At 37.3% G+C, this 23,233-nt stretch overlaps 1 protein-coding gene across 1 annotated transcript in view; it reads left to right on the plus strand.

Annotated features, from left to right (window-relative positions):
• STARD9 (StAR related lipid transfer domain containing 9) overlaps positions 1-23,233 on the plus strand; it is a 96,158-nt gene that overhangs the window by 21,246 nt on the left and 51,679 nt on the right. The window contains exons 4-7 of the mRNA XM_014251875.2: positions 19,073-19,189; positions 21,137-21,169; positions 21,258-21,319; positions 21,786-21,898. Coding sequence (XP_014107350.2) covers positions 19,073-19,189; positions 21,137-21,169; positions 21,258-21,319; positions 21,786-21,898 — 325 coding nt within the window. The remainder of the gene's footprint in view (positions 1-19,072; positions 19,190-21,136; positions 21,170-21,257; positions 21,320-21,785; positions 21,899-23,233) is intronic.

The following is a 23,233-nucleotide window of genomic DNA, read 5'->3' on the forward strand; positions in this document are numbered from 1 at the left end:
TTTGTGCAATAATTGGATCAGTATATAGTGGATTATGATGGAGGCAGGGAAGCGACCATGAGTGCATGTTATAGATCTTCTGCCAGCAGCACAGCTGCTGCGTTCAGTTTGTGATCAAATAAGGTCATTCTTTCTGACTATACCAAGACTTCTTTGCTGAAAACTTCTCTGGGAACTATTGTGAATAACTGCAAACTTCAAAGCGTGCTTTGTTGGAAGACAAAAAGAATCATGTTGAGTTTCAATTTATTGAGACATTGAATTAATTTATAGGAATAGTTGTATACATTCATAGGCAACTATGGTCTAATGTAGACACATTTCAAGTATGAGACATAAACAGGAGTGCACAAGAAAGGATTAAGCTGAGAAAAAGCAGTAAACTGTTTAACAAACAATGAAATGAGACATTTTCTGTCTGTTCAGGCTGCTCATGCTCACTGATTTTTTTCCCTGCTAGGCACTGACTATTGCATACTTAGATACACAGAGCACATTCTTTACAACAGGCACTCAGTATAACTCACTAAATAATATTGAAAGGACCTATAAATGCCTTCAGTAACTTGAAAGAAAAAAAAAGAATCAAGGTCTTTGGGTTGTCAGGTGTTGTGCATGTTTGCAGTGAACCTGCACATTCTCAGTCTGAGTTACTTCTACAAACCTTGTAATTCTTGCATGTCTTACAAGTAAAACCATGAACTTGTATAATGATCGGCAAACATTCTGAAGTCACCTGCAAAATATGCTTATGTGGATGGATAATTTTTTTTTCTGTTTAAATTGACCCTGGTGAAGATGTGAGATAGAGATGTTTTTAAGAAAAAAATCTTTTATATAGATAAGCTGTATGTAGATGTTGATCTTTCTTACTTGCAAATGGACTTTCACAGTTTAAATTCCTCTATGTAATCACAGCACAGTTTTTTCACCATGTTCTTAAAATGGTGGCATTTTTTTTCCTTCTTTTAATCTAATATAAGGACTATTCCATACTCCTCCTGTTTTGCAAACAGGTTCCCTTGTTCATCTGTAAGAATTTTCACAACATGGCAACTCACAGAAGGAAAGGTCATATTCATGGTACTTCCAAGGCTGCAGATTGATCCAAGATTAGTCTTTAACTTGGAGTGTTTTTTCTCCAATCTTATCAATGCTATGTGAATAGCTTTAGTTAGACTCGTCTTTTGGGAGCTGAAATTACTGAAAAATTAGTCTGAACTAAGTCTCCAAGATCATGTATGTCTGTGAGTTCCATAGTCACTGGATGGAAGGATGTTGATAGGCTTTTGCTGGGAGACTGGACCAGGTTTGGAGATTTTATTCTCTGGGTGTGCAGTTTTATTTTCCTTTAGCAGGCAGCTTCCTTCTGAAAGATTTTGTTGTGCTAGCATTGAATAGTGAGGTATGTTTATTGCAACAGCTGTGATCGAGTTCCACACAGCCAGATTGTTTATCTCTGAAAATGAGCCATGTTTCTGACGTGTTGGAGGCATGAGGCTGGACTTGCACACATAAGTAGCTGAAGTCTGATAAACCTAAACAATATGCATGTGTCCAGTTTCACTGTTCATTAAAGTGTTTGGTATGATCAGCAGTTGTTCTTTTCTATTATAGCAAAAAGCAACCCTTCTCTTTTTTGTGAATTTGTGCTCACTTTATTTATCTCCAATAGTAGCTGACTTTTATATTTTTCTGTTAACGAAGATGATATGCCTCAAGGAGATATGTGTGTGTGACCTTCAACACTAACTGAATGAATCATCATTTTGGCTGTATCTGAGCACCTGCATGTTGACTCCCTATTCAGCTTTGTTTTTAATCAACAAGAAAGCCTGCCCTTGAGACCTTGCATTGAAAAGCAAAATTAACATCTCCATTCAGTTGTGGCTTTTCTGACAAAGCAGGTTCTGATGGCAGTTCCTTTACATTGTGTAAGACAGAGTGGAGATTAATAAAATTAATTCACTCTGGAAATGCTTACAAGTAGCCTCAGCACATCAAAATTGAAATCCTGAGTATCAGTTTAGGTTTCCTTACCCTAACACACCAGTATGGAAAAGTTCTCACTCTTTATAACTTCAGTGTTACAATATCAGGACATTCTCATCTGAAGGAGGGGAGGTGATATTCTCTGTTTTAGATTCAGAGATGTATTTTGAAGGGTGTCTTATCAAATTACATCGCTGTCACATGAAATAGTTGATTAATAAGTTTTGGAGTGGACCATTTGAATCAGACTTTGCTGGATAGGTCTTATTCTTGAGATGCTGAATGGCAACAAATACTTTCCTGAATTGATGGGGAGCTTTTTGTGTGTGCCTGTAAGGACCAGTTGCTTTCAAATTATACCTAATAATATTAAAATAGATCTCAGTTTCTGCTCTACTGTTGTTGCAAGTGTTATCCATTTTCAGCCATCCCTTTCCTGTTCACACATATGTGCTTCAGAGTGTGTATATATGGATTGTATCGATGGTTAGTGCTTTTATGGTATTGTTGGCAGGTTTCCTTACAAAGAGTCAAGTCTCTCTAAAGAGTATGTGCCTCATCCCACCCCAAGTGACAGACCTACAAATAAAACAGCAAGGTCTGAAAAATTAATCCAACAAAGTGTGAGAATCCGGACCAGTGTTAATTAAAGTGGTCTGGTTTTTTTTATATTTATAGATTTTTAATTTATTAGGATTTCCTAGATAAAGGTGGGTAAGGGAAGCCTTTTCTAGTTAGCACTGGAGAACTGGAGAGAGAAAATGGTAGTGAATTGTTTATTCAATGTAAAGTACCTTCAGGGAAGTTTATTTCCATTTCCCATGTTATTTTGAAGAACTGTCTGCATCTCTGGATTTTGTTTCATTTCAAATATGACTAAATGGGAGAGCCCAAATTACTGGTGCAAGACTGCTTTACACTTTTTGTTTTGGTAGCTCAAATTTTCCAAATCCATAAATGTTCTGCAAGTTTTGTCCAGATCTTAATTTTAGTAAAAGATCTCTCATAGCACATTTAAGCTGGGCTTCAGGAATGCATCATCCATGAAAAAAACAATTACTTTGGAGAGGAACAGAACAAAGGGAGCAAATGTCTTATCTTGGGCTGCGTTTTGCTGAGTGTGTCTTTTTATGATAGCAGAAAGTGAATTTGAGTAGCTGCATGTAGTTTTAGGAATAAATAAGCTTTTTTTTTTTGCTGGAGCATCTATGTTGAAAGTTTCATGGGTATTACATGTTGTAATTCTCACTGTGAAAAAATGAGATTTCCTGATGGATTTTAAAAGTCAAAAACCTCTGAGCAATGATTCAGTATTTTGAAGCAAGTCCTACTGGGACTGGTCTATGACCAGGACAGTAAAGACCGCAGTAATCACTTTGCCACACAACCAATGAGTGACCTCAGTCCTTGAAAGAATGATCCAAAACTTTGCTTACATTATGTCCCTGAAAGCTGTGGTGTCTCTTACATGGTGTCACCTCTCCTTTGGGGGCAAGAGAGGTGCATCTCTGAGTTCCACCTGCAGAACCACAAAGTGCTCCTTTAGCAGCTGGCATTGTGCTGCACATGCTGGAGCTTTGGAGCTGTGTCTGCCTGTCCCACCATCTCCAGGACCTCCCTGCGCGGAGCCAATGCTGTTGGTGATTCATGGTGGATAGCTCAGGTTACTCTACATCATGCATGCCACGCAGAAGTCCTCATAATGCTTTACTTTGTGCTCTAAGGCAATTTTTTTCCCCCAGCCTCTCTTATTTTGATGCTCTTAGTTGTATTGTTTCTTAACAACTGAAAGTAATGGCCAGCGTAAGTCATGAGTGAATAATATATTTCTAATTGAGGCATGTTTTAACCTGTTTCCTAACAGAGCACAAGTTCTGCTTCAAAATGCATGACTCTCTGTATTTACTGACCTTTTCATTACCTAAGCAAGGTCTGAAACCTACCTGCTTTTGTCTTTTTTATGACTTTCTTTTTCTTTTTTTTTATTAGACAGAAGAGCATTTCTCATAGCTGTTTTGAAGTAGGAGAAAAGACTGAATCATGTTAAAGATCTAGGGAGAGAGTTGATAGGAATTGATCATTGAAATAATGATGGTTTCTTTGTGTTCTAGCACATTCAAATTCCAATCAAGTGAAAGGGTTTGGTGGAGCTAGTTATCATTTTAAAGCCAAAAATAATCTCATTTCTGTAATGATTAGGAAATGTTCTAGTCCAGAACTTGAGGATGTTACTTGTTCTTTTTCAATAGGTTTTTTTTGTGTCTGTGTGTGTTTCTGGTTTTGTTTTTGTTTGTTTGTTTTGGGGTTTTTTTTGACAGCTAACATTCCTATATCTCTTAGTTATTTTTAATGTGTCTTATAGGTCTAAACCAAGAAATTGAAACTGAATTTTCAATTCTATGCAGAAAATTAGCAACTGTTTTGATTTTTTATGAGTGGAGAATAAGGTAATTTAAAGCCTGTGCTGGGTTAGCTTTTATATTTTTAACTTAAATTCAGCAGAAACTCAAAAGAACTGTCAATGTCTTGAAGATACATTTTGTCTGAAAGCATAAAGATTTTGGAGGGTTGCAGAAACTTGCTTTCAGCTATTCATGTCCCCCTTTACATCGTTTCTGTGCATTTGGCTCTGTTGAGTACACCACAATGCTGTTATTGTCTCACTTCCTACTGCATGTTATTTGCATAACTTTGTTGCTTATTACAATATATGGAATGTAATCTTTTTCTATTCCAATTATTATGAATGCAAGAGGCTTTCTGCAACTGCATTTCATTGGCATGTTGAGTAGAAAGGGAAAGCAAAAGTGATTAGAAGTTTGTCTTGATTAGAAGGTCATCTTTTGCCCCTCATTTTATCAGCTAAGAGTTGATTTTATTTCTTTTTTCTTTATAGCAAGCTGAAGCTGTATCTGTCCAGCTCCTGCCTGAGGTCAGGGAGTATTCCATGAGCACTGCAGCTTGATTATCCCTAGTGCTAAACTGTTGGAGTGGTTCCTGGTGCTGCTTGGCCTGGGATAGCTGGTACTATTTGTGAAGATTTGTAGGCACAGCCCAGGAACTGGCAGGGACCAGGACCATTTCTGTCTGGCAGTTTTCATGTGGCCGCCCTGCCTAGGAGGCTGAGAGTGCTTGATAATCTGAACACGATAATCTGTTCCATGCCATGTGGGCTGGGCATGTTTAAATTGCTGCTGGTGGGAGCTGGCTGAGGAGTTGTGGGTTGTGAGTTAGGGGTGGAGAGTTAATTTTGGGTGCTGAAGTTTGTTGCATGCAGTTTGGCACCTTTTATGCTTCATAGTGAGTATCAATAAATCAAGATTTTTTTTAATTTTTTTTTTAATATATGTGGTCCACAAGATAACCAGCAGCACGCACATTGTAATGCTTTCCTGGGGCTGATACAGTTGGGAAAGACTCTGCAAGAAAGTTTGCCTTTCTTGCAGCCAGACTGGTTAACAGATTAATTTCTAAAAATGAGGAAAAGGACTTGGGGAGAGAAATTATTTGATAACAGAAATAGAAGAAACAATCCTACACACAGAATAAAATTGTAAAACTGTGCTTTTAAAAATCCTCTTCAAGTCAGGCTTTGACTTTTCCAAAGCAATTGAGGGACTAATAAAAAAAGAAGTGTTGGAAGTGAAATGCTTAAAAATGTACAGTCCACTGTGGTATTTTGACCTATTTGGGCAGCTTTGATCAAAGCAGGCAGCATTTTTAAAGAATTTGCAGATGCTGTGGCCTTCTTTTGCTGTGAGAGCAGTGTATACAGATCTTGAATGTAAGAAACACCCAGTGCTTCTGCTGAAGTCATTACACTGAAAAGAGAGAAGTCTGCTTTGAATTCGCAGGGAGATGGATGGTCATCTTACACAGCACAGCTGTTTGGAAATCACCTGCTAGTTTGAACATGGGGTTATTATATTCAATAGTCTTTTGAATAAACAATATTCTCTAGTAAATTAATTTCTAGCTGAATCAATGATTCAACAGTTCCCTACCTAAAAGAGAAAATAGTGCAAGTAGAAATATAGATTAATAGGTTGGCATATTTGAGAACATCCTGGGGTTTTATGTGAATCTGTCTTTTTCTGAGTAAGTTTATTGTAGTAAGACACTTGTATTAAAAGAGGGTTGAGACATGTATTTAAAAATTATTGATTTAGCATATGCTCAATACAATAAACTTACATTGGGGTAGAACTGACATTTAAATTGCAAATCATGAATTATAATTGGTGACAAAATTGATGCCTCATTATAGACTGTTGTACCAATAAACTGAAAAGAATGTAGAAGGGTGGCTAGTTAGTTAAATCCTGCAAATGCATTAATATCCTGTGTTTCAATCCTTTCTAAATATGTTTTCTGAACATCTAGCTATCTGCCTCTGCTCATTGATTGTTCATTTCTTGGCCATTTTAGTGTGCTGCATAGCATAAAACCTTAATTTTTAAAAGGAATAAAATTTAATGCATCTTCAAGAGTTTTTAATGCTGATGAAATTTCTTCATTCTGTCTCATTTTTCTGTATCACAACCTTTCATGTATTTTATTAGTTAGTGGAAAAAATTCTGGTTTTCTAAGACAATCAAATATGTTCCTCTGAATATTTTAAAAGCTTTTTCTTTTTTTTTTTTTAGCCCATAAAACACCATGTCTGAGAGGGATACTCCAGTATTTTCTTCACGGTCCATAATATCATGAAATTTATGGGGTTTTTTTATAGCTTGCCAAGGGGTCTTTGTTCATTTTGGTAATACCAATTATTTGGTTATTGCTAGGCTTGTAATGACTCACAAGTATGTGACCTTAACTGGGACATGGAGATTCTCTGGTTCTGATGCCTGGAGTTTTTTTACTGTTTTTTAGAAGATCTGCATGTTTTAATTTTTGAAAATATATTGCGTTATCTTTTGCTCTATGACAGCATTGGGATAGTTGGATTCTTCTATATTTTACAAACACTTTTAAGAAGTTTTACAGGTGATATGAACCACCTTACTTTTTGCTTTATGATAGTTAAATAAATTATAGAATGAACTATTGAACCACCTTCACAGTATGTCTTGCCCAATTTTGAGGCTGGTGTGGTACACAGTGAGCAGGGAAGAGAAGGACAGAATAAAGCAGTATTTCTGTCCAGTCTCAGTAATTTCTGATTTCTGATCGTAGGAGAACTGAAATAAAAGAAACTCTGCACTTTTTTTTTAATGTAACATTTCTAGTTAGGCGAGCTTTGGCTGTTCTTGGCAGCTTTGGCTGTTAATGTGCACTCCTTGTAAATTGGAAGTGAACAGAGCCCCAATCACCTTGCAAAAGAGCAGAAATAACAATTTACTGAACCACAGCCCTGTCAAAATTCATTCTTAATATATTGTTGAGAATAGGATGCCAAAATCTCAATAAATATAAATTGAGATTCATATTCAATTCATATTTAAGCAGCAGGCAATTTAAGGTGACTAAAGTCACCTTAAATTGCCTGCTGTTGCTTGGATTCTCCTGGAAACTGCTAAAAACCATACACATTTAGAAAGGACATTTTTTCCAGAGGATTTCATGTAGCTCCAAACCATTTTTTATTTTATTTCTTTTTAAAGTTGTGGGACATACCATAGAAAATATCCTCTTTTTTTCTAAAAGAAACCAAACATATATCTTTAATATTGCAATAATTTTTGAAGAGCTAAAAGTCAAGAAATTTGCTTTTGGGGATTTGACTGGTGATTCTTGATCTTCTCAATGTACATTGAAGTCATATCTGAATTCATAAAAGTGTGTAGATTTTTTCTTCACGTCCCTTTTGTGGACATCAACTGCACTTTTAGTTTAGGCCAGTCAGGTAGGTGTTTCAAGACACAGGCATAAAATTAGTCCCACCGCTTTAAAGGAGTTTTCTCAGTGGAAATGTCACTGTTCTCTGTTTATTGCAGAGTGGGTGGAGTAGATGACCTTTAAAGGTCCAAGCTGTTCTACAGAATTATTAGGGTTGGAAAAGACCTCTAAAGTAATTGAGTCCAAACATTAATGCAGCACCACCTTGTTCATTGCTAGGCCATGTCCCCAGTTGCCACATCCACAGATCTTTTGAATACTTCCAGGGATGGTGACACCACTGCTTCCCTGGGCAACCTTTTCAGTGAAGAAAATTTTCCTTATATCCAATCCAAACCTTCCCTGGCACATCTTGAGGCTGTTTCTTCTCATCCTGTCACTTGTTATCTGGGAGAAAAGGCTCACCCACACCTCACCACAACCTCCTTTCATGTAGTTGTTCAGACCAGTAAGATCTCCCCTGAGCCTCCTTTTCTCCAGGTTAAACAACTTCAGCTTCCTCAGCCCCTGACCATAAGACACATACTCCAGACCCTTCACCATCTCCACTGCCCTTTTCTGGACCCACTCCAGCACCTCAATGTCCATATTGCTGAGAGGTGCCCGCAGGGTTTGTACAGGGGGACAATCACTGCCCTGGTCCTGCTGGCCACACTGTTCCTGATACAGGCCAGGGTGCCATTGGCCTTGTTGGCCACCTGGGCACTGCTGGATCATGTTCAGCTGCTGTCAACCAGCACCCCCAGGTCCTTTTCTGCTGGGCAGATTTCCAGCCACTCTTCCCCAGCCTGTAGTGCTGTGTGAGTTGGTTGTGTAGGACCTGATGCTTCACTTTGTTGAACCTCACACTGTTGGCCTGGTCCATCCATCCAGCCAGTCCAGATCCCTGCAGAGCCTTCCTGCCCTCCAGCAGATCAGCACTCCCACCCATCTCAGTGTCCTCTGTGAACTGTCTGAGGGTGCACTCAGTCCCTTTGGCCAGGTTGTTGAAGATATTAGGCAGGACTGGCTTCCCAGCACTGGGCCCAGGAAAACAGTGCTGGCCACCGGCTGCCAGCTGGATGTAACTCCATTGACTGCCACTCTCTGGGCCTGGCCCTCCTGCCAGTTCTCTACACCATTTATGGTGCACCCAATAAGCCCTGCAAATATTCTAAAAACTGTCCCTGTCAGAAGGCATGTACTTCTATGTCTTTATTTTAAGTAAGCAAGCAACAGAAATAAAAATCTGATGATTAAAATGGATACATTCCTAAGTCTGTTGCCTGAAACTAGGAGGATTTTTTTTTTCTTCCTGTGAAACAGCCGTAGAAGCAACTGCTATGTAACATAACATAACATCCCATAACACATATAACAAACATAACACATAAAACATATAACAAACATAACACATATAAAATATATACCATAACCTAACCATAACATAACATAGAATGTGTCCTTTAAACCTTCTCATCTCCCCAGTTATGGAGGTGCAATTTCTTTTAAACAAAAAACTGTTGCGGTGAAGTACCAATTCTGTGCAGTAACACCATATCGTTTTTTTTAGATGACAAGCATTGCTTTATTAACAAAACATCCTGCTACAACTTGTTTAACATCCCAATTTATAAATAGAATATATGTCTATATTTTAGTGTAGAATCACCTTACAGTTTGGCTCCAATAAATCTCATCATTGCAATTGTAAAAAACTGAAATCTGAGGTAGAGTTAAGACCAAGCACTAGGGAGTTCCATGAGTATTTCCAAGGTTCTACCCAGATTAAACAATGCCAAACACAGAAAATTTACTTCTAGAAGCACGATGTGACTATATTGGGCTTGGGTACCATTGAAATGCAGTCATTGCTGATTGTTTTATGAACAGAATATGCCTTGTAGAATTTCTGCTGGCATTTTGACAGAATTATTGATATAAATAATGATTTTCAATGTCTTGCTATCTCTTTTGTTTAATTTTTACTTTATTTTGGTCTCTTGTATGAAGGTGAAAAAATGAGCTGATTGCTAGGAAAGTATATTTTACAGGCTTAAGAATTGTTTTCCAGTGTTGTAATCTTAAGAGCTGGTGATCTAATATGAAAAGAGAATACCCATTTCCAGCTGAAGGGAAAAGAAGCAGAAATCTGTCTTGATAGTGTCATTGTGCTTTTGTCTGAGTATTGCAAACAGTTGTTAGCCCTTACTGAATTAATGAAATATTTAAACTACCTCTTTCTTCTACCTCCTGGTAATAAAGTCAAGGAACAATCTTTTTCCAACTCCATCCTCAGCCTTCTCACAAAATTAAGGAGCAGTTACTTTCAGAGACACAGATGAGAATTGGTATTTATCTCTGCTGTCTTGTACAAAAAGAATTAGTGATTTTATGTTCTTTTTCTTTATTTTCCTTTCACATGGAATCACAGACATCCGCTAATGACCTGGGATCTTAGCCAAGAGCTAGCGGTGGTGGGAGAAAATGCAGGATATTTATAACTTCATTATAATCCATTATTTATTCCTTGCTCTCTTCATTGCAAGAAAGATATAATTGAGTATAAAAAAACCCACTTAGCTCTCACAGTATTTATTTTGCTCATTTTAGAAGGATATCAGTACAACTGCTCTGCACTTTTTTAATTCTTTTTTTCTTTTCAGTGGTCATTCAGGCACAGATAACAATGGTATCAGAACATTTAAAGTGACAACTTACATTATTTTTCTGGCATGAAGTAATATCTGGGGCATGGGAATGAGATGTCTTAAACACCTGGCTGTGGAGTAAACAGTGGGACTGTAGAGAATATTGTGTTGCTTTTTCCAGCTGTGACATTAGCCTTTGCTAGATTTTGAAAAGCTAAAGATTTTAGCTTCCCCCATGGTTCCATTATTGAATGGTCTGGCCCAGAATTCACTCAGGAAAAATTTTCCTTCATGGGGTATTGCTGGCACTGGTCTAAGTCACAGTGTTACTGTTCTGCTCTTGGAGATGCACAGAAATTAAATCCATACCTCTGACATCCAATCCAGCACTCAAAGCTGGTCCCAGGTTCTTGGGACAGAGAAATGAAACCACTTAGTTTCTCATTAAGTGGTTTGTAGACAGTATTGCAAGTTGTGTGCTGCTGGCCATTTGCATCCAATCTTCTTCCTTTCCCTAAGGATGCTTACTGGTTTTTATCTAGTTTTAAAAACCCCAAAATTATGTGTGTGAATCTTAAAGTATTCATTAATAAAGCCAAAAAATTGTCAGGTGTTTTCCACTGTAGAAAGCTTTATTATGATAAATATAGCTGGACTGAGCTAGATCAATATTGATGGAGTATCAAATGCTGTAGAGTTTGGATTATATGGCTATTACATTAAAATTTCTCTTCTATAAATCAGTGATAACACAATAGGAATCCCTTTTGGAAAGGAAAATAGATGAGAGGTATGTGCTTTTGTACGGGTAGATGAAAATACACAAGCTGATGTTTACAGCAGAATATCAGCAATTTTATAAAAAAAGAAAAAATTAAGTAGAGAGGAATTGTGCCCTTGGTGATGAAGCAGTTCAGAACTTTTAAAAGTTCAGGTTCTATCAGAACATTTATAAATTAGACTGATGTGGTAAGCACAGATTTTTTTCCCCTTTTTTTCCACTATGAGATTTTTTTTTAATGATTAATGAGTGAATAAGGTGTATTTTCATGATTATATAATTCAGCAATAAAATGGCAGGAATGTAAAGCTACTACTCAGCCTAATCAGAATCCAATATTCTCCCTCCTGTTCCCCCCACCCAGAAGAACAATAGATTTGTCACATGCTATCTGTGACTTTCTCTAGTACTTTTATTTCATGGTTTCTCCTAATTACCTTAATCAAACTTGAACTTTCACGCTGTTAAATTTAGTGTGTATGTACGACCATTACCACACAGAGTAGACAGTTTTTCCACTGGAAAAAAAATTACACCTGATAAGATGAACAAAGAAGTCATTGTTGTCTCTCAGTGGGAGAATTAAAGCACAAAGGGATTTAAAGACACACTGGAAGTCTGTTGGCAGAGCCAAGAACAGAACTGTCTCTTAAGTTCTGGTGCAAATGCCTCTGCCAGGAGCCAAGCTTCTTGAGCTGGAGAGAAGCCGTCCCTTTCACAGCCCTGCTTCCGGTTGGACTGGGAAAAAGAAACTGAAAAGGCAGGATAGAGAGAAGGAAAAGAAATAATCCTGGTTGTGAAGCTGTGGCCTCTTGTTAAGAGAGAAAAAACGTTCCCAAACTAACCAAGCGATGCCTTCCCCCCTTCCGCTTTATCCCATTCAAACCAAGAAGTAATGTTGCTGAAGTAATCCAAATGTCACAGTAGAGGCTTCTGAGCAACTGATCAGCATAATGTGCTTCCCTTTGCTTGTGCTTTCTCTGACCATGTACAGAAAGCCCTTCGGCTGACACTTGTTTAATATTTGTTAAGACAAAACAGAAAAAGCCTTGCATTGTTGGAACAACTTCCTAGATTTGTTTTTATGTATTCCTTCCTTGCATTCTCTTTCTGCCTTTTTATTTAAATTAATTAAGGGGTTTTTAAAGGTTGTGGGACGAAGGTTTTCATTATTTTGGCAGGAATTGCTTAGTTCTGTATAATTCTACTAGGTTATTTTTTTTTTCACCTTAGATCTGAGTCTTGGATGCTTCGTTTGAGATGTAGCAGCAATGTCATTAAATACAATTTAGTTATAACCCAAACAGCAACAGCTTGAGGCAAAATTCTGGAAGGACAACACAGGAAATACGAGATGCAGCATGTCTGTAGCTCACAGTGGAGGCTGTGGCAAACAGACCCTGCAGGATGGAGCCTCTTAGACTTCATGCAGTTACTCAGACTGCCCTGACCTATTGACACACTGACCTGAGTGTGATTTTGTTTGCATAGTACATAACAGCACCTCCTTAATACTTAATTCATTTCATAGCTGTGTCTGCTGCAGTTGTCTTGGTACTCTGAAGCTTTCTACCTACTGATGAGGAAGTTTTCCCTTATCTTGTTTGCAAGGCAAATCGTTAATGGAAATAAGGCTGTTGAGTTTTCTCAGCATTTATAAAGTGACTTGTTGGTTCTGTCATCAAAAGTAGCTTTTGACTGTGTGTCTTGCTTCAGCTGAGTCTTTTCCATTTTCATTAAACTGGGATATTTTAAAGGCTATTTTTAAATTGTGCTGTCCAAGAAGATAATTGTCTTTTGATTTTGTTCCTGGTTATTAGCTGTGGGAATTTATCTTAGTATCCTAACTTTAGCCTAATGTTTTGCAGTAAAACTGGATTGCTTTTGGTGACTTGTCAGTGTTGATGTTTGTAGACTATGCCTTTAATAAGTACAAATTTTATTTATTCAAAAAATCCTTTCTTTATTCCTTTTTTTGGCCTTTACCAAATAAACTCTCTTGAAATTTGAGGTTTCCAAGTTGGATTTAGTGTCCTAGAGTGACTATTATACATTGACGATTTCAGACATTGGCAATAAGTAAATGGGTGCTGTCCAAATAAGACTTGATAAACTATTCTGTTAACTTGTTGCTCATAAAAGTTGTAGCTTCCTCCTTCTGCTTTCCCCTCCCTTTTCCTCTGCTTTGGTCCTTGCTTGTTCATTGTTCTCAAAGCAAAATGAAAGTCTTATTTACCAGAAATTACTTAGAGGAAAAAAACCCCAAGTGACAGAAAATGCTTATTTATTAATATTCATTTTTTACATTGGCAAACCTGGCATTACATGCTGTACCTGGAAATTTACTGGATTTTTTTTTTTTTTATGTGACTCTGAGACTTAGCATGAGTGACTTGGAAAAACATTCCATTTCCCAAATTACTAAACCCCAAAGCTTAACAGTCAATTAACTGTCATTTGAAACAATTTCTTTTCCTTTCTTCTTGCAATCCATGTTCTGATTGGATTAAGGAAGGAAAGTTTTATGCTCAAGAAATTCATGTTGCCAAACCTTCATTTCTGATAGAATGACTCCATTATCTTCAAAATTAAAGCGTTTGTTAGTGTAAGAGGGACACTATCAGAGAATAAAGAGAGCCCCTTCCACTTACATTGTAAAATATGTATTTGTTGTCATCAGCTGTGCTAGATGTGGATCTATTCAATGCATAGTAATTCCTAGAACAGTCAAAGGTATTGATATTAACTGAGCCTTGTGTTGCAAAGTCAGTAGCATTAGTTTGAATCTCATGCATTAGAGAACAGTTTAATTATCTCCAACCTTTTGGAGGAATAAAAGAAAAACTGACAGCCAACACAATTGTCTGTCTTAGTGTGTGTCACAGAGAGGTCGTAGATTCAAGGGAATATCCACAGGCCATTGGTTTGAAAATAACTAAGAAGTCAGAGAATATAAAAGAAAAAAGTTTTTATAATATGCACAGGTAGTTGGGAGAAATAGAATATGCTAAAACTTTTTTTTTTCAAAAATAAATAGGCCTTTTTAAAAAGAAGAATTTGAAAACAACAGGCTTCACAATTTTAATATCTGAGCAAAAATTTCAGTGTAAACTAAAGTCTCTAATCATTACTGTTAATAAAAGAAATCTGAAAGTTCTTCCACTTTTGGTGAGTAATTGGTCCATGTCATATTTTACTTCTTAGCAGTAGAACAAAATATATTCCAAAAAAAAAATACAGTCATCTATCTGCTAATCCATACTTATACACAGACATGCAGGTCTAATGTGATAAAATGTGACATTATCTCAGGCTAATAAATAAGGTATTTTTCAGTGCCTTGCAAAGTCATTATTTAAGAAAGATGTAAAAAAAAACACTATAAATTTTGACTTTTAAGCTAGAAAACGAGAGCTGAGAGAAGATTTCTGATTCTGCTGTCCAAATGGGAAATAATCAGAACAGATTGCTGCTCATCTCTTTCAAATCTCCTGGTAGTGAAAAAGTTTGTTATGCTTATTACGCACAAATCTAATTGCAAAATATGTTTCCACTTTTTAAAAAGGAAGAGCTTTACTACTTTAGTATTGTGAAACTCACTTTATAAAGATTCATGCAATGGGAAGAAGAAATGTCTTTTGTCACTTGGTCATCACTGTTTCTTAGGACAGGTGGTATTGTATCCTTCTTTGAAATCTCTGAGGCTCCTCCAAATTTTATCTTTTGGTTAGACAATTGATATTCCTCATACATCATTTTAAAAATGGACTGTGTGGAAAAGGTTAAAATTCTCAAGCATTCTTGAAGAAGCAACCCAAAACCATATCTCAGTTTGTTCTACCGATGTTTATTTTGTTTTGAATTGAGTAGTAAATCCTAATTTTCATGTCAGGGGTGACTTGATACAAACTGCAAATTTTTGGTGTGGATTTACTTTGTGTTTCATGCTGACTTCATACTTCATAATTTTCGATTTCCTAAAGAGTTTCTGAGGCTGTTTGCTGAGTGGCACATTCATTTAACCTCTAATACATTTGTATTTCAAAAGAAATAAATAGTCAGTCTTTCTAGTCTTCAGTTTTAAATAGGATTAACTCGATGGTGATAACTGGACAGTTGTCTTAATGCCTTCTCACAACTTTTTCAGAAAGGCATGGGGTTTTTTTCCGCTGTTAGGACTGTTGACAAGTGATAAATTATAGAATATTTCACAGAACACCATGGGGTATGGACCACATACAGCTGGGCAAGTGCAGGGAAAAGACATGGCAGAGGCAGTTAGGGCTTTGTTGAAAGGCTCGTTCTTGCACGGAACAAAGTGAGCAGTGCCAGTCACACAGAGCAGCCATGCAGGGAAGACAGCGTTGTCTCAGCCAAATGGTGTGTTCTCTGCAGGAAACCATATCCAACTCGTGTTCCTTGAAAAACCTCATCTTCCTGAAGTTTCATTTAAAATGTGAGACTTGGAATAATCCCAGAAGATTCTTCTTTTCCCTGCCACCCTCACCTCGTGATCAGCAAAATTTGTGATTCAGTCTATTGTATCATGAAATATGTTAGTACATATGCCCAGAATGATTAATTAGAGGACTTTTTGTATAATCTGCAACTGTTATTGCTAATGGGTATTTGGACTAATGCCTCTGATATTAGAGAAAGCTTTGATTTCACTCTCCTTCCTTTTTAAGCAAGTAATAAATTTATTGCTGTGATTCAACTTCTCCATTTTTTCTGCAGTACACCAAAACAAAGAGGCTTTTCTGACTAAATTGAGGCTGTATTCAATTAAATTAATTGTAACTTATCCTCACAAAAGGAGAGTAATGTACCAGAAAGAACAAAAATTAAACAGTACAAATCAGCTTTTACTAGAAGTTCAGTAAATAATTTTTTGAGATTCTGATGCATCACTATCCTAGGGTTATGTCATTGTTTTCAGAGAATCCAGTTTTGTTTGTATTATGTCTTCTCTCAAGACCTAATTAAAAAAAGTTCTGATTTGAGACATATTTGAACTAAAGTGTTTGAGTAACCATGTGTATTTAATACAGAATAAGTGTAGCAGCTTTAACTGAGAGTGTGGAGTTAGAAGTTCTTCTTTCTGAGAGTCCAAGGCTCTCTTGGAGAGAGGGGATGCCCAATAATTTGCATGGTTGGCTTAAATTGCTATGGATGTTGTAAAATTGCAAGGAGTTTTATGAACACTAGTGAGAACATCCCACAATCTTCTGCTAATGGATAGCATTATTCCTACTTTATCTGTAGGAAAACTGAGCCATGAAAATGTTAAATGAATTGCACAACGTTGTACAAAAGTTTCAACAACAGAGAAAGAGCTGAAATGCTGTTATTCTAAAATATCAGCTTCAATGTCCAGATGACATTGATTGGTGTTGCTGTCCTGAAAGTTTGCCACCTGTGAAGATTTCATTTTATAATACTTAGCTCAGTTACTAACTCTCGAAGATCCATTATGAACCTTCAGAAAGGAGGACAGCATTTAATGAGGAAGCTATCACAGAATCAAGATACTTCTCTAGGCTGCATTTATCCCTGTTGTAAGCGGTTCTGCCATGTGAAGTATGGGTTTCTAAATTGATATGGAGTCCTCCAGCTGCTTTTAGTACAATGAGCCATGCAAAATTCCTGAATTTATTCAATGTTGATACTCTGAAATGGGCACAGTATTGCCTTGCTCCCCTTACTTCAAGATAATTCATCCTGCAATTTCTTAGTCCTTTATACTGCTTGACTCTGGCCCTCTGACAGTCTGCAGAACTAATTCTTGCCCTCTTTTTAGATTTTAGATTTAGATCAGATTCTTTCCTCCTGCCCCTTATATTCACATTCTCAGCTACTGGTTTCGTTGAGGTGCTCACACAGGAGGAACTTTCTCCTTTGAACTTAAGTATCCTGTCTTAGAGATATCCTGCAAGATTTATGTGCTAACCAGGTAGGGAAGAGATCCTAGTGGTACTTCTACTGAGTTCACTGGAGAATTCACATGAGAATAACTTTTCTTGGACCTTGAGCCCTTTTAACCTCTCTGCAGGGCTTCTACCTGCCTGATAGCCCAATTTGCTGCTCACAAGCAAATGTGCCTGTGCTCAGAAACACCCCTGCCCTGAATCCCTTGACCATCAGCTTGGACTCTACTCCTAATTAAAGTCCCTCACCTTAAACATTCCTTGGTGAGTTTTACACGGCCTTGCAGGCCCCCCCCACTCAAATATCCCAAATTCTCCTGTTTCTTTTTTTCCCTCCAGGTTGCTGGCTGTGAAGTCCAGGTCAGCCACTCCAAAGCTTCACCTCTGTTTCTTAATGGCCTCCAGTAGTGACTGGAGGGTTTGTCTCTATCTTTTTTTTTTATCCCTTGTCTATTACATTTGTATCCCAGTGTTCTGCTCTTGGCTTTCTCTGTGTGCTTTGAATGGAAAAGTTTCTTGAGCTGATAATTCAGGTGAAGCAGATGGCTCTGACATGCCATATATTCAAATACAAACAGGGGTAGTCACATTTTGCCAAATAGGAATGTTATTAATTCTTCAGCTGGAAATTAGCATCTTGTTCTAGTCTGAGTTGAAATATGATCTGAAAACTAAAGTCTTAGGAGAGGATTTTCAATCTGCTTTCTGGGCAGTTTAGGTAAGGCGGTGATATCTATGATTTTTTTTTTTTCTATTGATTTTTGTATCAGTTTTAGTACATTTATCTGGCCATTGGAGAAGCAAATGATGAGATTTCTTTGGAATCTGGCATTGGATGAGATTTTGCAGCACTAAAACAGTGAAATCCTATGCATCTCTCTATATATACAGACCAGCTTTCTATGTGAACAGTAAAAGCATTAAAGCTTGTAACCTCTCTTTTGCAAGGCCAAAGTGTGCAGAAGGGTTGGCAGCCTGCCTGCTGGAACCTTTTGATCCACAATGCACTTCCTGGCAAACCTTACTAAGTGTCCTTTGAGCTGGTCTGGGGCAAGGCTTTGATGTCCTGAGAGCATGGTGACAATGTGGGTCACCTGTGGATCAAAAAGAAAAAAGAAGGAGCAGGGAAAGCAGAAGGAATAACTGGTCAGACCTTGTTGAATGGGTAGTTTGGCAGTGTTGGTCCAGCTTTAGCAGCCACAGTAGGACCAGTGCAAGCTTTGGAAGTCCTGAGAGGCTGACAAGGATTTGGTGATAACAGGTCCTGGCTCTGTAATGCAATGAGCAGAAAAAGACAGGTCACTGTGTGTTTAGTGTGAGGAGAAGATAAAGCATGTAGCCTCTGGTGGAGTCACGTACAGACCAGGTGAGACAGATAGAAATATTGCTTGGGTGAAATCTGTGTGCAGGCTAGACTTTGCTTTGCTTCTGATCTGTAATTCCGATGCTGAATTTATGTAATTGCATCAAAGAGCCTTGATCATACCTTTCTGTCACATTTATGATGAGAACTGTAAATGCTCAGGGTAGGAAAGATCCTCAAGAATTCACATAGTCTGAATATAAAATAAGAGATAGCAGGCAGGGAAGCACTTAAACACTACTTCTACTTGTCAGCACTATGCTTGGTGTGTGTGTATATATATATATGTATATCAGTGTGTATATATATATATATATATACACTAGTATCTTAAGGAAGATCTAACAAGTGAATGCTGAGCACTCAGCATTGAGTCTGACAAAACAGAAAGACAAATGTGTGAAGATCCTTGTTCCCATGGAGTTATTAAAGGAGCAAGATATATTACTATTAAAGAAGTAAGATCTGCAGGTAATGAAGAATGTTTACAGGGAGATATATTGTTCATGGTCTGCTTTATTTCTCTTGGTCTTTTCAGGTGTTCCAGGACCTTGGCACTTCTGTGTTGTCTGGTGCATTTAGAGGATACAACATCTGCCTCTTTGCATATGGACAGACAGGCTCAGGAAAAACTTACACAATGATGGGAACACCTGTGAGTTACACCACTCATTTTAAACTTAGGGCAGGATGTCTAGCAGAAACACTGCTTTATTTTTAAATGGTGGTTGTAGTGCTTGTTGAACACAATGCTTATACATGTTTTATTCCATTTTTAAGTTTATAAAATGAGAGCCTTTAAATTTAACTTAAAAATAGAGTATCATGTAAAATATTAGAAATTGTGGTGTAGTTTGAATATTTATTTTTAGATAATATACTTACTACATATGAATCTTATCACAGAGTTAGAGGACAAAAAAATCAATACCCTGGAATAGTTCTGGATTTTAGAAACTGTAGCCCAAGGTAATACAAAGTATTCATTCCTATGTGATATTTTGGCAATCTGACCTATGCTGAGATAAAGTTAATTTCACAAATAAAATAGAATGCAATTCACAGTAATACTTTTGAAAGAGGCTTGAATATTACTTGGAATATTGGCCTGTGGAAATACTTCACTTCCAGTTTTGACATGCATTTGAATGAAATTTACAGAAGCTGTTACATTTTTAGATTTTTTTACCAGGCATCACCTAAAGTGCATTTTAATCTTGTTACTCAGATTGATGGAGTCAATTGATGATTTCCTGTGTTTTGTGTAACAGAAGACAATTCGATTTTTATCCAAGAATATTCTTAGCTGTTGGTGAAACATACTGCTAAAAAAGAATAAATAAATTAATAGTTTGCATAAGTGGACCTGTATTTCCTACATCCATGGGATTCTGTTTTTAAGGCAAAATAAGGGCAGAAAGTTTTTAACCCCAAAGAGGCTTGTTCTAACATAGTTTGTTCTTTTGACAAGAGTTTGGATTTTTAAAATTTTATTTTCTCAGTAGACATCAACAATAGGATTTAGTTACATTCTTACCAGATTCTCTATTAATTTTATGTGAAACCAAGTTTTATGCCATATAAGCCTGAAGAATTGTTAAAATTTGGGTTAATAGGTGGCAAACTAGGATATTTATATTACCCTATCTTGAAAATTTTTGAATCTTAGCAATTCAGAATGGCCACAACTCGAAAATATCATTATTTTCAAGGAAATCATATTTCAAGGAAATAATGTTGTGTTTCTAAGAGATTTCTTGCTTTAAAAATCATTTATTTCTCCTATGCAATACTGCTTTTAACTGATCTTTAATAACATGTACTCACTGTGAAGCAGTGTTCCAGTATCTGGTATAAACAGAACTTTTTGTCCATGGTGGTCCACTTGATGAACCTGGATTTTCTTCTTGTAACACGGTTTCAAGTGTGCCTTTTGAATAGAGCCTTTCATGCTATTCAGCAAGCAGAATCTACCTAAGCCCTGGTGTCTTTCCCAGGCTGCCTTGGCCCTGGAGTCACTAAAGTGTGAGCAATCATCCTAAGGAGAATTCATCACACAAAACCACACTGTTACTTCAGTGCTGTGTAGACTCTTTGGGCAAAATTTAAATCACCTAGTCTGGGTATTGTTAACAGCCCCATATCCTGTTCTCTCTGAGAGACAAAGTTTATAGAACTAGAATATAAAGCTATTCCAAGGCTCCTCTGTGATGCCATAGCATGAAGAAATAAAAGTAGAATAAGGAAAACCCAAACATATTCATGAGCAATCAAGCTAGTTTCAGTGTTGGCCTGGCTTCATCTAGCAACAGCTCTGACACAGACATGTCCAGTATCATTACATCAAACAGCTTTTAGATTTAACCCAAGCCTCTGAACTTCTCATCAATGCTGTGTACATTGCTCTAAAATTACTTTTGGTATAGATAGCCATGCTGTTCTGAACTACACTCCATGGCTGTTTGTGTTGAAATTCACTACACAGCCATTACTGCACTATGATTCTGTCTTTTTCTTATAACTTGACTATTGTTTAAAAATAGGGTTTGCATGAGTGTTGGAAAACATATTATTTAATTTTTTTTCTGTTTATTATTTGAAGGCATCCATTGGGCTGACACCTCGTATATGTGAGGTATTTTTTTTTTCTTCACTTGCATTTGTTTAAGCAGATAGATTTTCTTAATGTATTTTAAATTTACATAAACTTCTCATTTGTGAAGGGCCTCTTTTCAAGGAAGAATGATTACTCAGACCAGATGGCATCGTGCAGGGTAAAGGTCAGGTAAGTGTGTCACTGTTTTGGACAACAATATGGAAGCTTTTAACAACATACTCCTGTGATCAAAGTAAAGACTAGTAAATTTTGTTTCTGTTTTCTTAAAAGATGGTTGTTTTGGAATGAGGGGAAAAACACAGAGGAATGATGAGAAAACACTGGGTTTAGTTTTCCATCTAAGAATAGTTCTTTGGATGCTGACTGTTCACTTTTGTATAAACAGCTGAAATAGGAATGCAGTGAAAATTTACTTGCTTTTTATAACTTCTAAATTGAGCCATGATCCTACATACCTGTCTTATTCATCATTCCCTTGGACCTAATAAAGCACTGTGTTTGAAAATCTGGGGATTTGAGGCCACTAGTGCAAAAATCTACGTAAGAGTCAGTTACATTGTCTAAGTATACAGTTATGCCTTTTGTTTTGTTTTTAGTTGAATGGATTTAACTTTCCCCTTTTTTTCCTTTTCAGTTTTCTTGAAATCTATAATGAGCGTGTCCGAGACCTGTTAAAACAGTCAGACAGAAAGAAACCCTACACACTTCGAGTTCGAGAACACCCTGAAACAGGACCATATGTGCAAGGTGAGAGTGGACTTCACAATCAGCATCAGAACTGCAGGTGAATGTGTGTCAGGTGTGCATGTATCTTGGCATGTGTTCCTGCAGTGATGGTAATTGTCTCTGCTCTTCAAGGGATACTTTTCTCAAATGTTTTTCTTCTGGTATGATCACCTGTAGTATACTGAAAGCTTTGCCTTTGTTATCCTGCTGGCTGGATATCCTACACTGTCTGCCTTTACAGTCATAGCTCATATTGGAGCCATATTATTTTTCTTTCTTTTACTTTAAAGAAATGTTAACTTAATCAAGAAATCTACCAACATTAGTTCTACATGGGTTCTCCAGACCAGCCTAAGATCCCTTCATACCCATTTCATACCTTGGCAGCAGAATATACATTAAAAAAAAAAAAAGTAGATAAATTCCACTGTTTGATGTTGCAGGGCAGGCCATGAGAAGCAGTGAAAATCTCACCCAAGTGAAAACCTAATAAGCTTGATTTTCAGTTGTTAGCTTTTTCAGTTGCCTTCCTTACTTTTGTTCTTACCTTCTCTCTCATTGTTTTCCTACTTCCTGTTTATTTTCAGTCTTGATTGGTGCTTTCACCTCAAGGTCTCATGCAGTTTTAAATTGTAGTTTGGCCTTTGGTATTTCATAAATTAATTGGCTCCTGGAGTAAAGTTTCCCCAGCTACATTGCTGTGCATCTGACCCAGAGTTGGCAAAAATCACATCTCAAAATCTGCGCACCAATGTAAAATCATACGGTGGAGATCAGAAGGAAGAGTGTTTTCCAAACTGGGAGTTTGTTTGGAAATTAAATGCATACATTTCCTTTTCTTCTTGCCTTGTATCCAGTGGACAGAATTCCAGAGTAGCCTCTAGTATCACTGAGTCTGCAACTGCTTGGCTGGCCACCAAGTGAGTAGTAATACCTAGGGGGTGTGCACTTAGCGCACAAAATGCATACCACATAGAATTTTATGGATCCTGGCACATCAGAGCAAATACTGATTTGTCCTGGCTTCTAAGCAGAGTCCTTGCCTCTGTTTAGTGAATTTCTCTTGCTCTCCCTGGTTGACTTTTCTCCGTTTTTCTTTATTACGGCATTGCACATCACATGGTTATCCTTCCTTCAGAGATTAAAGGAAGATGTGACAACAGATAGAGTGGCTTGACTGTGTGATTGGATGGAGCCTGATTCCTTGGACACCTGCTGTATAGGTCATAGCACATCTAACAACCCATGGTTCCTCCTCTCAAAATTTGAAATCAGCACTTGCAAAGTGTTGAACTTTCATAGTCCTGTACACAGGGCCCTGTCAGACATTCTGGTTGTTTCAGCTGTGCTTTCCCA

The sequence above is a fragment of the Pseudopodoces humilis genome, chromosome 7 (genome assembly GCF_049639895.1).
Source record: "Pseudopodoces humilis isolate 2021_Gansu_Grassland_sample_001 chromosome 7, ASM4963989v1, whole genome shotgun sequence".
NCBI classification, from domain to species: Eukaryota; Metazoa; Chordata; class Aves; order Passeriformes; family Paridae; genus Pseudopodoces; species Pseudopodoces humilis.